Consider the following 13,477-nt stretch of genomic DNA (forward strand, 5'->3'; position numbering starts at 1 on the left):
TACCACCTGCAGGCAGAGCTGGGAGAGTTTGGGAACTAGGAGGGGATCAGGCCTGGACTCAAAGCTCAGACTCATCCCTGATTTACTTGCATTCCGAAGACGGAGTAAATGCAGTCCTTTAATATGGCTCCCTGTCCTCATCTTCACTTGCACAGAAAGTTAAAACCAGCACATATGGAAGATGTACGAGCTGGAGGAGGATGAAACTTCACGAAACAGAGAGGCTGGAATATTTCAACACGGTTTCTTACTGAAGGAGGTGGTAGGGAGGAAAACAAGAAAGGAGATTTGGTGGAATAATATAAATTAAAAGAGAACAGAGTTCAGCTGCAGCTACAATATTTCCCAAATGAACAGCGTAACTCAGTTTTGGCAAGCTTAGCTCAGACACAGGCAGGATGAGCTTCAGTCTTCTTGTGAGCTGTAGCAGCCACCCATGGCTTTAAATACCACGTCCAAGGTCTTGGCATGGCCAGTTTGGTCCCATATATATTTCAGAATGGAGAGCTATATTTGGGTCCTCAGAAGTGGCCACGTTAAACAGTACTATATTCTGATGTGAATGAGCTCTGGCAATCCCATTATTATGATGGGCTGGGCAGAGAATGGAGATGGTTTATGCCCAGTTTAACCTTTAGAGTGTCCTCAAAAGCCAATGTAATATCCAGCAGGTCTCAAGCTGTGCCCTTGGCAGGGTGTGTAAAGCACAGAGGGTTTCTGCTTCCTCACTCCTTGTGTTCTGGCCCAACTTTGGGGCATTTATTTGAGAAGTCGTCCCTAAGCTGCAAGAGCCCTCACACGCACAGAGCGATTTGCTCTCACTTGCTATAGCCTCCAGTGGTGACTGAAAAGCTGGGAGCAGCTCCTGTTCTGGCCTGGGGCTGAATATGCTGCTTTCAGCAAATCACCCACTCAGGAAACACCTGAACAGCCATCCTGGGTCTGCTACACCATAGAGCAGAGCTACTCCTGTGGCCCTTGAATGCCACTTCTGTCACTCTTGCCATTGCCACAGCTTCCTGATGCAGGATGAGGGATCTGTCTTCTAGCGATGGAGGGGATAACGCTGCTCTTTACATCCAGAGTAGGGGGCAGGCAGGTTCTCAAATCCAAGTGCGGGGCAGGCAGGTTCTCAAATCCATGTGCAAACCAGGCAGCTCTATGGAAAACACCTTGCACAAAACACAGGCATTTTGTATCCAGCTGCAGACTGACTACTTCGACAACGGAGTAGTTCATGTGCCAGCAGCTGCTGCTGAACTTCCAGGGCTTCTCATGGAAATAGGTAGTTTGGGGCACTTTCTCACAGGGATAACCCATCCTTTTCCCATTTGGTCTCATGATTAGAAGAGGCTGAACAGCACAGGAAGGTGAGGATGCCCAGCAAATATTTCCCTCTCCTGCTTTCTCTCACGCTTCTCTCCCTCTCTTCCTTTCTTCCTTTTTCTTTCTCCTTCAGAAGTCTCCCAGCGCTGGGAATTCATCTCTTGATTATTGTGCTGCTCTTCAGGCATTCTCTAGAACATGCCTATGCAGGCCAGCAAGGCCAGTGAGATGTGACGACACAGTATCGCAACAGAAGTAAGGAAAGGACATAAGCCAGGGAGGCACTGGCTTATTTATAAGCCACTGTGCTGTGTTGTGTGCATGCGAGCCGCGACCACTGCCGCCAGTGTTACGGCCTGTAGAACAAAGCCATGTTGCTTAACTCAGTGGCCCAGGAGGTCAGGAGAGCTTATTTTTGTTCAGTACCTAAAAGCATTTCAGATTCTCCAGTTCCTTTGGTTTCTGCATGGTACCATTGCACTCCTCCATAAGTTTTCCAACAGCAGTTTGCACTCCAACTGGCAGTGCGTGCAGGATTCCAGTCCAATTTTCATATGGCTCTTCCTGCCTATCACTGTTAACACAAAGCCCTTTTCAGAAGAGCCAAAGCCAGATCCCCTGCTGAGGAAAATTCCCTTTGGTCTCCTCCTTCCAGCAAAGCTTTGCTTTCTTGCACTAGGCTGGAGCCTGGCCTGTGCTGTGCTACAACTTTCTATCAGGTACTCCTCTTTGCTTCCCCTTCCCAAAGCCTTTGGGAGTATCACCTATGACATTTGGATGAAGGTAGATTTGGTTATGGTAGAAGCATGCCCCAGGCATGCAGCATGGAGCCAGTCAAGCCTCTCTCTGCTGCTGCCTCCCCGGATGGGTTTGGCTGAGTGGCAGTGCTCGCCTGTGCCTCCTCATTCCTGCTTGTACACTGGAGCATTCCCTGAGCCCACAGGGCCAAGGTGATGGTGTAAGCCTCTGTAATTGTAAGGCTGGGAGAAGTGCTTAGAAGGAAAATGCCATAGAAACACAGCATTATTCTAATGGACATTCTTTGGTTTTCGCATGAAACAACTAAAATCTGCAGAAGTAGCTACTTTGTGGAAGGTGCTATCGCCATGAGTAAGTGCCAGTGGGTATATATGGATACACGGGGGAGAGGGAGCAGTGACAGCAAGTGTATGTGAGGCTTTTAGCAAAGAACCAGCACAGAACCTCTCAGCCCGCGAGCTGTGGTGATGCTGGCAAGAGGCATGTCATGATTTCCTGTCCCCAAGAGCACCGAGGCTTCCCGAAAGTGGATGGCTTCCCAGTGTATCCCCTCATGGCCACCTCACTGCGGCCGGAGGCACTGGAGTGGGACTGACATCTCCATTCCAGTAATGAAATGTTCTTGGCATGGCTCCAGTCCCCTAGGAATTCCTATCAGAAACGCAAATAGGAGAGGGAGGGGGAGATCAGAGCTTGGGAGCGAGTTACGTGAGCTTGTCCTGCCTCAGTTTCGCCATCCCCCTGCTTGGATAACGCAGTTTCCCTGCGCTCCTCTGCTCAGCCAGGTTTCCAGAGCGTTGCACGCTGGTGGCTGTGGCAGAGCTGCATCGTGTTCTAATGGTACTGTTTCTTATGGCGCTTTTCAACCCAGATTCTCACCACTAACTCCTACGTAAAGGCAGCGAGAGATCTCTCTAAGACCTGCCGGTGACTTTTTCCACGCCGTGCTTGTAACTGTGGCAGCAGAGGTCTCCTTCCTCGGAGCTCTCCCTACTTTTCCACAAGCGGAAAAGAGGGCAAGGCCAAGCCTGAAGAGCACGGGCGGCGCTCCTCACGTTGCCGGTGCTTTTCCACAGGTCAGGCGCCGGGATCGGGTGGCCGGCAGCCCCGAGCGAGGGGAGCGTGGGGCTGGAAAGGGCCGGCCAGGGAAGACGGGGCTGGGGCTGCTGCCACCGCGGGGAGGTGCTGCTCATCCCAGGTTTAAATGCTGGCTTTAGGCGGGCTGAGCCCCGGCGGCGGCCTCATACCCTCCTCCGCTGGGAGGCGGGAGGGTGCGCGGGGGCTCCACGGGGGCCAGGCTGGCCTCCTGCTCCCACACGCACAGAGGCCAATAGGCGGCCTGGTTCCCGGTGCCCCGGCAGCTCCCGCGGATGTGGGTCACCCGCTCCCGGCGCTCTGCAAACCAGGCCGCCCGGTGGGGCAGCGCCCGGGGAGGGGGGAGCCGCCTGCAGAGCCCCCCCTCGCCCGCCGTCCCGGGGGCTCCAAGCTCGGCGCGGCGCGGTCCGGTCCCGCGGGTGCGGAGCGGGGCCGGCCCCGGTGATTCGCCGCTCCGGGGGCGGCGGGCGCCCGGTGATGCATATTCATGATGTGATGTCAGAGGGGGAGCACAGCGCGCCGTGACCGCCCGAGAGCGCCATTTCCTGGAGGAGGCGGCGGCGGCGGCGGCGGCGGCTGAGGAGCGGCGGGCGGGCGGGCGGAACCGTGCGCGCCGGCAGGGGGAGACCGACCGGCGGCGGCCGGAGCGGACACGGCGACCGGACCGACGGACCCGGCGGGGCCCGCCGCGCTCGCCCCGGCCGAGCTGCAGCCAGAAGTTTGAGTCCTCGCAGGCTCCCCGCGGAGCCCGTCGGCGGGAGGCGGTGCGGGGCTGCCTGAGCCGCTGTCGCCGTCGCCGCCTGCGCGGGCGGTGGGAGCCCCCCGCGGCGCGCCGGGAGCAGCGGGGAGGATGGTGGTGCGGGAGCGATGGAGCTGAAGCGGAGCATGGCGATCCCGCGGCTGCTCTTGCTGGGGCTGTGGGCTGCGGCGCTCCGGGACGTCGCCACCGTGGCAGGTGAGCGGGGCCGGCAGCCCGCCGGCGGCAGAGGACCGGGGGCAGCGGGGAAGGGCGGCGGGGCAGCGCCCCCCGAGACCCCTGGGCGCGGCGGGGCGAGCTGCGGGGCCGTGCGGGGACACCGCTCCCAGCCCCCGGACGAGTTCCCCCGTGGGCAGCCCCCGCCGCGCCGCCGCTACAGGTGCCGGCAGCCCGCTGAGGGCGAGCACAGCGCCGGAGGACCGGGCGCCGGTGTCCGGACAGGGCGGCCGGGAGCAGCGCGGGGTGCGGGGTCCCCCCGAGGTGGCGGCTGCGGACCCTCGGGCAGCCACAGGTGGGGGTCGGGCCCGTCCCGTCCCGTTTTGTCCCCGCCGGGCGCGGGGGGCTCTGCTGCATGTGCGGGTCCAGGGGCTGCTCGGGAGCCGGCGGTGCCCGGTGGGGAGCTCGGGCTGTGCAGGGTGCTGCGAGCCTCGCCCGCCCGCCCGCCCGCCTGCAAGTACGGAGGAGTGAGTCGCAGCCCGAGTAATCCTCCCGGTTGTTTGCGCAGGCATTACTCTGGTATGTGCCCAGCGCGGACCGTCGCCGGGGGAAGCCGGGCGCTAGCGCATTCCTGAGTGGCTTTTGTTGGCTTCTCCCTCCTGAACTCCTTTTCCGAAGTTTCCCCCCCGAGCGGGCCGGGAGAGGCAGCGTGCGGGAGCCTCCTGCCGCTTCACCGGGAGCTGCGGCTCCGCGGGGAGCCTGCGGTGGCACCGAGCGGGAGAGGCGGCGGTGCGGGCTGCATCCCCAGGTCAGGGTCCTGAGGAAGCGAAAAGCCTTTCCCTTGGCGTGCTTGGGAGCGTCTTCCTCTCACTCTCCGCTCCCAGAATAACTTCACTAAACGCATCCTTCTGTCCTGAGGAATCAGTACTCAGAGGTGGCAAGTTTCAAAACCAGATACATCACGTATTTGACAACCAGTATGTTTGCTCGCTGTCAGTTCTGTCTAACAACTGCTTGATAAGAAATTTCATGCAATTATTTCCTATGTATACATTTGAACTCCTACAGGTAGGCTTGGAGGAGCCTATTTGCTTGAGCTTATTGCACTGGCAAGAATGTTATCAGATGAGAAATCGTGAGTGGGAGAGGAGAAGGAGGAATAGGTGGAAATTAAAATCCATATTGGCATTCTGTGTGCTTCTTCCTGATACCTGCAGGAAGAGATGCTGCGGCTAGAACTGAATTACTGTCAAAACTCTGTGAATTTATTAAAAATCCCTGATCTGTATTTTCTTCATTTCAGTTGATCTCATATTGTAGAGGGATTATGTTTTGGTGATGTGGAGAATTACACCTTGGGCTGAACACTTGCACTCTGTGTTAATTTCCGACCTCATTAATTTGTAAGGGAACCAAGAAGCATAAAGGGTCTCTAACAACACTTCTTTGTTTAACATGTGGCTAACTCTTTCAGCAGGGCAGTCTGAGGGGAGCTGAGTAGTTTGCTCTTCACGAGGGCACCTGCAGTGCAAGTGTCTGTCAGGTTGTGCATGTGTTCATCAGCCTGGCACCATCCGTTTGCTTTAACACAGAGAGAGCTGTGGTGAAGCTTTCATGCTGTATTCCAGTATTGTGAGTGGTGGAAGGGAGGCTGCTTTCTGGCATTGCACTGGGACCTGTCATTCGTGTTATCAATGAGTTAAGTAATGCGAGGTTAGATCATCCTCACCCAAAGTGATTAAATCCTTAACCCAGCAAACAAGCTGTACCAACTAAACTGAAACGATCATCTTACCAGTTTAACAGTGCTCTCTGTGAATTTGTTCAATTAATGACAGCAGATAGAGAGGCAAAGGACTCAAACGGGGGAAATCGGCTGTTAATAGATTGGGGGATCTCAGTAAGGAAAGGAGTAGGGGCCTTCTGCCCGTGTTCTGGGATTGCTCCCGGAGCAGTGGTACTCCACCAGGAGTTACAGAGCACAGTGTTATTCCCAGGTACCAGCTGCCAGTGGCAGAGCTGGTCCCACAGTGCTGGTGTCCCTCCTACCAGCAGTTACACCCGCGCTGCGTGTCCCTCTGCCCGGTGAGGAAGCTCCTGTGGCTGTGGGAGGGTGGTGTTTGGGCAGGGAGGGAAGTGGCGCAGGACAAATCTTGGTATTTGATCACTGGTAATGCTGTAACAGAGCAGGAGCAACCGGGCTGCTTGCTTTAGCAGCGCTCTGCGTTTCACAACTGGTGTTTTTCTGCTGGGCTCTGTAGGCTTAGTGAGGCATCGGTGAGAAGCTGACCAGGCAGTGAACTGGGTGAAGTTGTCATGGGCTGTGATACGTTTCTGGGCAAGAGTGATGGAGTTGTTTCTTTTTTCTCTGAAGGATGTGGAAGCCACTGCCAGGGCATAATATTGAACTTGGCCAGACCTGTTCTGGTCTGTCAGTCCTGTGCCACCGCATAGGAAATGGCCACTCTCCTTAACAAAACTGGCTTTACATTCATTTCCCACTTCCCACCTTCCTGCTTTCCCATGGTCTCCTTTGATCCTCTCGTTCCTCCTTTATATGCCTTTTCTTTCTTAAACGCACTTACATAGCTGGCTTCCGTGTTTTCTCATGGTAATGCATTTCATATATTCACTTCTGCTTGAGGGAAACACTCCCCGTCCACCCACACATGCAGCAGTGCTCGAGGTCAAATCCTGATCGCTTCTGTGTCAACATCAACCTGAGCAGCTCCACCGACTCTGGCCCTGCTGCTATGGGGTCTCGGCTCTGTCGCTCTGGGTACAGCATGGCCCTTTAGCTGGGCCCAAGGGTCAGGGAGGCTCGTTGGCGCGCACACCCACATCACACGATAGAAATGTCTGTTCTGTAAACAGTTCTGCTCCGTGGCGAGGCGTGCGGTGGAGTAGGCTTTGCTTTCATGGGTTTCGCAAATTGCAGAGCTTTCTGTAGCGCAGGGGAACGGCGTACGCTGAATAACGAGACGTAATTGATTCTTTCTCCTATCCCGGCTCTTTGCAAAGGCATACAATGGAGCAAGCGCCGTGATTTCTTAGCGGCACAGGAACCCTGTAGTTGAAATTGCAGCCTGGGAAAAAGAGGGAGGTGTGGTACCGTGCTGAGTGAACACGTTTGGAGCTGCGGGATCACTGGCACAGCGAAGCTCCCAGTGTGTGTGTCCAGCTCCGCTCTGCAGAAGCTCACCCTGCTGTTACACAGCTTGAAAGAAGCCCCATGTATACACTGACCCACCGCTTTTCAGTGCTTGCTTTTGACTATTGCTTAGCAGGCGTAGCATAGCAGTGCCGAGACTAACAGACCCCCTCTGCAGCGTGTGCTGGTCGGGTATGTAACTCCAGACCATCAACCTAGAGTAATTTGCTGTACTCCAACCCCCCTTCTTCTGGGGGTGGGGCGGAGTAGTATTTTTCTTTTAGGTATGAAATTTACAGGATCTCCAATCAAATTAAAGGTGTCCCAGGGCCAACCCGTGAAACTAAATTGCAGCCTCGAGGGAACGGAAGATCCCGAGATGTTGTGGATCAAGGACGGAGCAGTGGTGCAAAGCGTAGACCAGGTGTACATTCCAGTAGATGAAGAACACTGGATCGGCTTCCTCAGGTACAACAGATGCAGGGAAGGAAGGATACTGTGGAAACTATTGCACAGTTTTCTGCTGTCAGCTATACCTGTGCAACTGCGGTGCCCTCGGCAGGGCAGGGGCCTTCGCTCTGCAGGTCAGCACGTGGCAAGGGCATAACTGAGAGCAGAACTGAAGCTACTTGAGGGCTGAGATTTTATGCACTAGATCCATATTGGTTTCCTGACTGCTGTGGTAACAGGTGCTTTGCTAATGCTTGTGGTGCCTGAGACGTGACTTCAAGGTGAAAGGATGTTCTTACCTTGTTTGTTCATCTTGTTCTGCCGTGCAGCAGCAAGGCTAAGGTCTGACTTACGTAAATAGGTTTTCTCTTTCATACTCATTCTCTTACTCTCTCTCGGGCTCTCAGTCTGCCTAAAGGGTAAGGGTGATTAATCGAAATGAGACTCCCAGGATTCCATCCCTTTCCTTTCTTTGGGGAGAAGGGTTTGTTACCTGAACCATCCCTGAGTCGTTTTGCAGAGACTTTCCTAATGCATTTACACTACATGGTATCAGGCCTGCCCTGCTCAGAGACACAGAACTCTTCTGCAAAGCTGCTCTCTGTGCCTTTATTTCAGCAGAAGAGGGATGTCAGCTAGTTATGGAAGTACCAAGTTAAACAAGACCCAGGGTTCTGCTCTGGCTTTTTCTCTGCATAAAGAGAGCTTGTACAAGCAAAAATGCCATCACCATGAGGACTCAAAACTGGTGATTGAGGATCACTCTTCCCTGAGCTCCAGCTTCGTCTCCTGTTAGGTTTCTTGGATTGACATTACATGGAGTCTCCAATTCAACCTACTAAAGGTCTCTGTGCTAAAGCTTGTCTGCAAGAAACATTTTGATACGGAAAAAATCTGTGCCCAAGCAAATCATTGCATTATAATGTGTTTGTCTTGAAATGACACCGTTTACTGCCCCCCTGTTCTATTCATTAACTCTCTTTGCTCTCTGCAATCTCTCAACCTGATCTCCTTTCTCGCCTCTTGTTTTCCTCCACTGCAAACTTTCCGCAGCACCAGGGCTAAGTCAGGGTGCTAAATCCAGATGTGTCCGTATCTCTTTCTCCTTTTTCCTTTCTTCTCCTAAAGTGATCATTTCTATCACCCTCTGTGTAAGACTTTGCTGCAATCGCTGTGTTTCAGAACATGGGGCTGGATGGGCAGGACAGCTGATGCCATTTGAAGGTATAGCTCTGAAAACCAGGCTGTAGTGGGTCCATTCTGTGCATTTTGGCAAACCCTCTCCCTTTTCTGTCTTCCTTCCTGAAGTGTTCTTCCCTTTCCTCGGGGCAAACTGCTAGGGGGGCATCGGATCTGCTGAGGATCCCTGCATGGCAGCCAGAACATGGGTGCACATCCCTCTGGGGCAGTCCACTTCTGTACATTGACAGGCACTCAGAGGCACAGCGGTGCCTTGGGTAACTAAGACCTCGTTGCTTTGTGACCACATTCTGCCCTTATTCACCACACTAGCCTTGTGCTGCTAACAGCAGTGAGGATGCTGCAGATTTCCAGCAGTGGCGCAAGGAGCAGAATTTCTCCCCTGAACTGGAGGTCTATGACCTGAATGCAAGTCCCCATGGCTGCCTTCCCCTGCTTGGGTGCATCTTCTCAGACGGGGAGCTGTTGCTGAGCAAGGGACAACACAGAAGAGTTTGTGGGGTGAGGTCCTGTGCTGGAATAAACCAGCATAACCCCTTGAAATCATTAACCAAGAGGCCCAAGGAGTGTGAGGAGCTCTTGGGGTAAGAATAACACTAAGTGCAGCTGAGGCGAGGGGGGCTCTTTTCTGACCCATCTGTTCCTGTATGGGGCTGTCACCAGTCCTGTCACCTCACTGGGGCAAAGCCATCGGGCTGGTTGGAGGTTTGTGATTTGGAGCTTCCCGCTAGCTCAGACACTGCAGGTCAAGCTGCCGCTCTTGAAGGCTAGCTAGAGTCGTGGTCCAGGATCCAGATGACCAACGCCTTCTATTCTCGGAGGACACAAATGATGGGGTTTCTGCAAGGATGTTGCAGAGGAAGGCTGTCTGCTCTGCTGAGGATTACTTCTACCCACTTGCCACGTGCTTTGTGCTGGCTGGCTGTTGCCCTCCTCTCCAGAGCTGGCTGTGTCTCAGTAGGTGTTGTCCATGCATCTGGTTTGCCAAACACTGAAGGGTCCTTTGGGGCAAAAACATGCTTTATCCACGTAAAATATCGATCTGGCTTTTGACTTTTTTCAGCTTGAAATCCGTCGAGCGGACAGATTCTGGGAAGTACTGGTGCCAGGTTGAGAACGGGGGGAAGAAGGAAGAATCACAGCAAGTGTGGCTCATAGTGGAAGGTAAGGAGGAGTAGTAGTGCTGGTTTCCTTTCAGGGCTGACCCACCAATATGCTCTAGGTGGAAGTGGTGAGAGCAGATTGCTCGTGACAGGCTTCTTGGCTCTGAACCTTTGCTGCTAACGGCAGTGAGATTGCTACAGAGCAGGAGTAAGAATAGGAGAGCAGCTTCAAGGAGAGGAGCTGTCAGTTCTTATTCTGGTTTTATTTTGGCACGTTAGGAAACCGGATCCTTTCATGCACACACATTTCTTTCCAGCCCCTCAATCCATTGTTGTTTTCATCTCCAAATAATTCATAGAATAATGGGATAGTTCAAGTTGAAGGGGATCCATGGGGGGGACTATGTGGTCCAACCCACTTCTCAAAGCAGAATCACTGCCTGGTTCTGTGTATCAGGCAAGCAGGTCTTTGAGGGCAAGGAACTCCTTTAGCCCAGTTCTGAGTTTCAGAAGGACTGTACATCAGCACTTCATAGCTGTGACTGTTCCATGTGGCACTGTTTCATCCAGTCTTACCTGATAAAGAATAACTTCTACATGGTTGCCCAAAAGTCACCTAAAGCAGCATGGATTGGTGGCTTCCTACTGCCTCCAGTTTCATTTCCCTTGAGCCATGACTGTGTTAATAGTCATAGGATGGCTTAACATTTGATGAGGAAGTTAACAGTGCTCTAGCAGGAAGAAGTGGCTTTTCGGATGTGATTGGTAACGTTTTGGTCCAGCGCTGAATCAGCAGTCTTAAAGAGGGGGAGCGGGGAGGGTGCTGTGGGAGGTGGTGTGGTCTGGGTGTTGTACAGCAAAGCACTCAGAGCCCTGAAAACATCCATAGCAGTTCTCACAGCAAGGGGGACTCTCACCTGGCGCAGTTTCATCTGGAAAGCGCTGTTTACAGCTGAAAACTCTCTCTACTGTGTAGTGTGTCCATTTCTATTCCAGTCACCATGGTCTGCTCCAAAGGTGGCTGCGTTTGCATGGTGCGTGCATTAGGAATGATGGGGTCACTCAGTGTGCTAAGCCATCTGAAAAGACAGAGCAGCCCTGGACAGCCCGGGCAGCAAGTGTCAGAGTCACAACAAGCAGCTGCAGCTGTGTGAGGGGGAGTGTTAAGAGTGAAGGCCAAAGCTTACAGCAGAAGTTGACAAAATGCAACTAATGGCCTTTATGAGAAAAGCAAGCACAGCAGAAGCTGGTTAAACTTGAACTGAGCTTGTAATCATCTGAAATGGGAGTTACTGGGGAAAATTAATAAATAACAAAGAGTGATAAGGGTCGGGTGTTTGAAACTGTGTCAGCTGTTAGCATGAGAAAGCACAGGGAATGCAAAAGCCTATCAGTCCCTTCACTGTTATCTGCGTGTGTTTCTTTGGGCGTACCAGCTTTGTCTAGAGGTGGTTGCTGTATTGATAACAACTGTTGACATCTTTGAGACTGGATCTTTACTCTGGTTGTTTGCAGCCTTTGGTAGGTGCTGACACCCTGTTTGTGTGCCACAAACAAGTGTGAGCTATTGGTGAACTAATATAAAGTGAGCTCAAATGGGTTTCAATGCTGTCTAATATCAGGCTTGAGATCCACTTAGGTGGTCTGTATCAGGCAGAATTTGTAGTGATGGTGTTTGAACCGGCTTTGTAATACAGCTCAAATGTTTGCTCCTATGAAACACAAAATAAACCCCAAATTAGTCTGAAACTGTTTTCTGCTTTGGAAAAGAGACTCTGGCCTTCCAAGAACATGATGGTATTTGATGCCCAGAGAGGTAATTGAGGAGGCACACTGCAGAGTGTGAACATCTTCAAAACACGGATTATGTTTCTTACAGAGCTTTCCCTCTGAAATTACACCCCTGGCTGTGCCCTGTTCCTGGGCTGCTGGCCCCTGTTGTGGCTGCAGTCACACTTGTATGGACACGTCTCCATCTATAAACTGAGCTGTAGGAACGAAATCAGCCCCGTAGGTTGGATGCTGGTGTGGACCAGGGAAAGGACAAGCTCATTTCCCTGCTTTGCCACTGATGTCCTGTTGGCTGCTCCATGCCCCTATGGTGCATCTGTGAAGGGCGGTGCAGGCACTGACCTCTTGTACAAGGAACTGGAGGGCTGAATGGGTCGTGGACAGTGAGGTATCCAGGTAACACACATATGGGCACAGTGCAAGTTCCTGAGCTGGATGAGTCAGCTGCACGCCCTGAGCTAGGAGAGTGCTTAATTGTGGTCTTGTCTGATCTGGTTAGCTGCTCCCAGAGCGAGAAAACCTGCCGAGCTGGGCAGGATCCTCCCAAAAGGTTACCTTGGGTGCCATGGTAAAGGGGCAGGAGGCAGGGATCCTGCTCGCAAGAAGAAACGATGGTATTTTCTCTTCTAATCTCCCTTGGAGAAGGAGGGCAAAGCAGATGGAGGTGTCACAGCTGGAATATGGGAAGTTCATTCACTTTTATTGTTCATGTATGGCTGCAATAAAAAAACATGAAATAAAACGTGTAAGCACAAACAAGCAGTAAATCACGCTGATGGATTTACCTGTCCTGAGCATTAGCCTTTGCACAGATAGGCGCCAGCATTCCCAACGTGACCTATTTTTGGACCTGTTCATTTACTTGCCACTCCAAAGAGAGTGTCAAGGAGGTGAGGAAGGCACAAAGAAACTGCCGCCTGGAAGACACAGACAGCGGCTGGACGGTCAGTGGCAGACTGAGGACACCACTTCAGCTGGAGTCCAAGTAAAGTGTTGGGTATAAAGCAAACGCAGTGTTTCTCAGGGCCTTCAACTCTTCTACCAGCCACCAGAAGCACATGTGGGGTCCTGCAGGGACAGCACTGGTGCTGGTGGCTGGTGGATTTTGTGTTACTGGTTTGGAGCACTGAAACCACAAGAGCATTGCCTATAAAAGGAACCACACGTCTTGATGTGTTGAGTTACACTCAGCTATTGCCGCTTAGAGATGGCCTGAGGCAGTTAGCACTGCAGCTGTGTTTTGTTCCCTATGGGCCTCATAGAAGGCTGGTTGTACCAAGCAGGAATCTTTGCACGGCTGGGAACAGATAGTTATCAAGAAAGCTATGTGCATGGATCGCCTTCAGCTCTGAAACAAATTATCCCTAACTCCAAGGCGGGAGCTCTTGTGGCGTCGGAGAGTGCTGGAAGGTGGCTCCAGACAATTAAGCTGTGGAGAGAGCGTGGTAAATGATCCCAGTCTAGCAACAGGGCAGATACTTTCCTCATTCATTGGTTTGTTACAGCCACTAGTTCAACACAGGCCCAAGCTTCAGTTTTCTGTGCATGTCAAGGGGTATCTTGCAGCTGGATAGGGGTCTTTTAAAGTGGTGTTTGTCACAGCCGAAGCTATTGACTGTTGCCTCTTTAAACTCCAGTCTCTCCGGCTGAAAAATTGACCGAATACTGCCACTAAAAGCTACTTCATTG

At 52.7% G+C, this 13,477-nt stretch overlaps 1 protein-coding gene across 3 annotated transcripts in view; it reads left to right on the forward strand.

The window, feature by feature from the left end:
• Positions 1–3,752: 3,752 nt before the first annotated feature.
• The window catches only part of TYRO3 (TYRO3 protein tyrosine kinase), a 41,908-nt gene continuing 32,183 nt past the window's right edge, over positions 3,753–13,477 (forward strand). Inside the window, exons 1-3 of one of the 3 annotated variants that reach the window (XM_065684376.1) lie at positions 3,753–4,135; positions 7,529–7,712; positions 9,958–10,058. In XM_065684376.1, coding sequence (XP_065540448.1) covers positions 4,048–4,135; positions 7,529–7,712; positions 9,958–10,058 — 373 coding nt within the window. In that variant the 5' untranslated portion in view covers positions 3,753–4,047. The remainder of the gene's footprint in view (positions 4,136–7,528; positions 7,713–9,957; positions 10,059–13,477) is intronic. The other 2 variants (XM_065684374.1, XM_065684375.1) reach the window with 2 other exon arrangements.

The sequence above is a fragment of the Lathamus discolor genome, chromosome 6 (assembly GCF_037157495.1).
Source record: "Lathamus discolor isolate bLatDis1 chromosome 6, bLatDis1.hap1, whole genome shotgun sequence".
NCBI classification, from domain to species: Eukaryota; Metazoa; Chordata; class Aves; order Psittaciformes; family Psittacidae; genus Lathamus; species Lathamus discolor.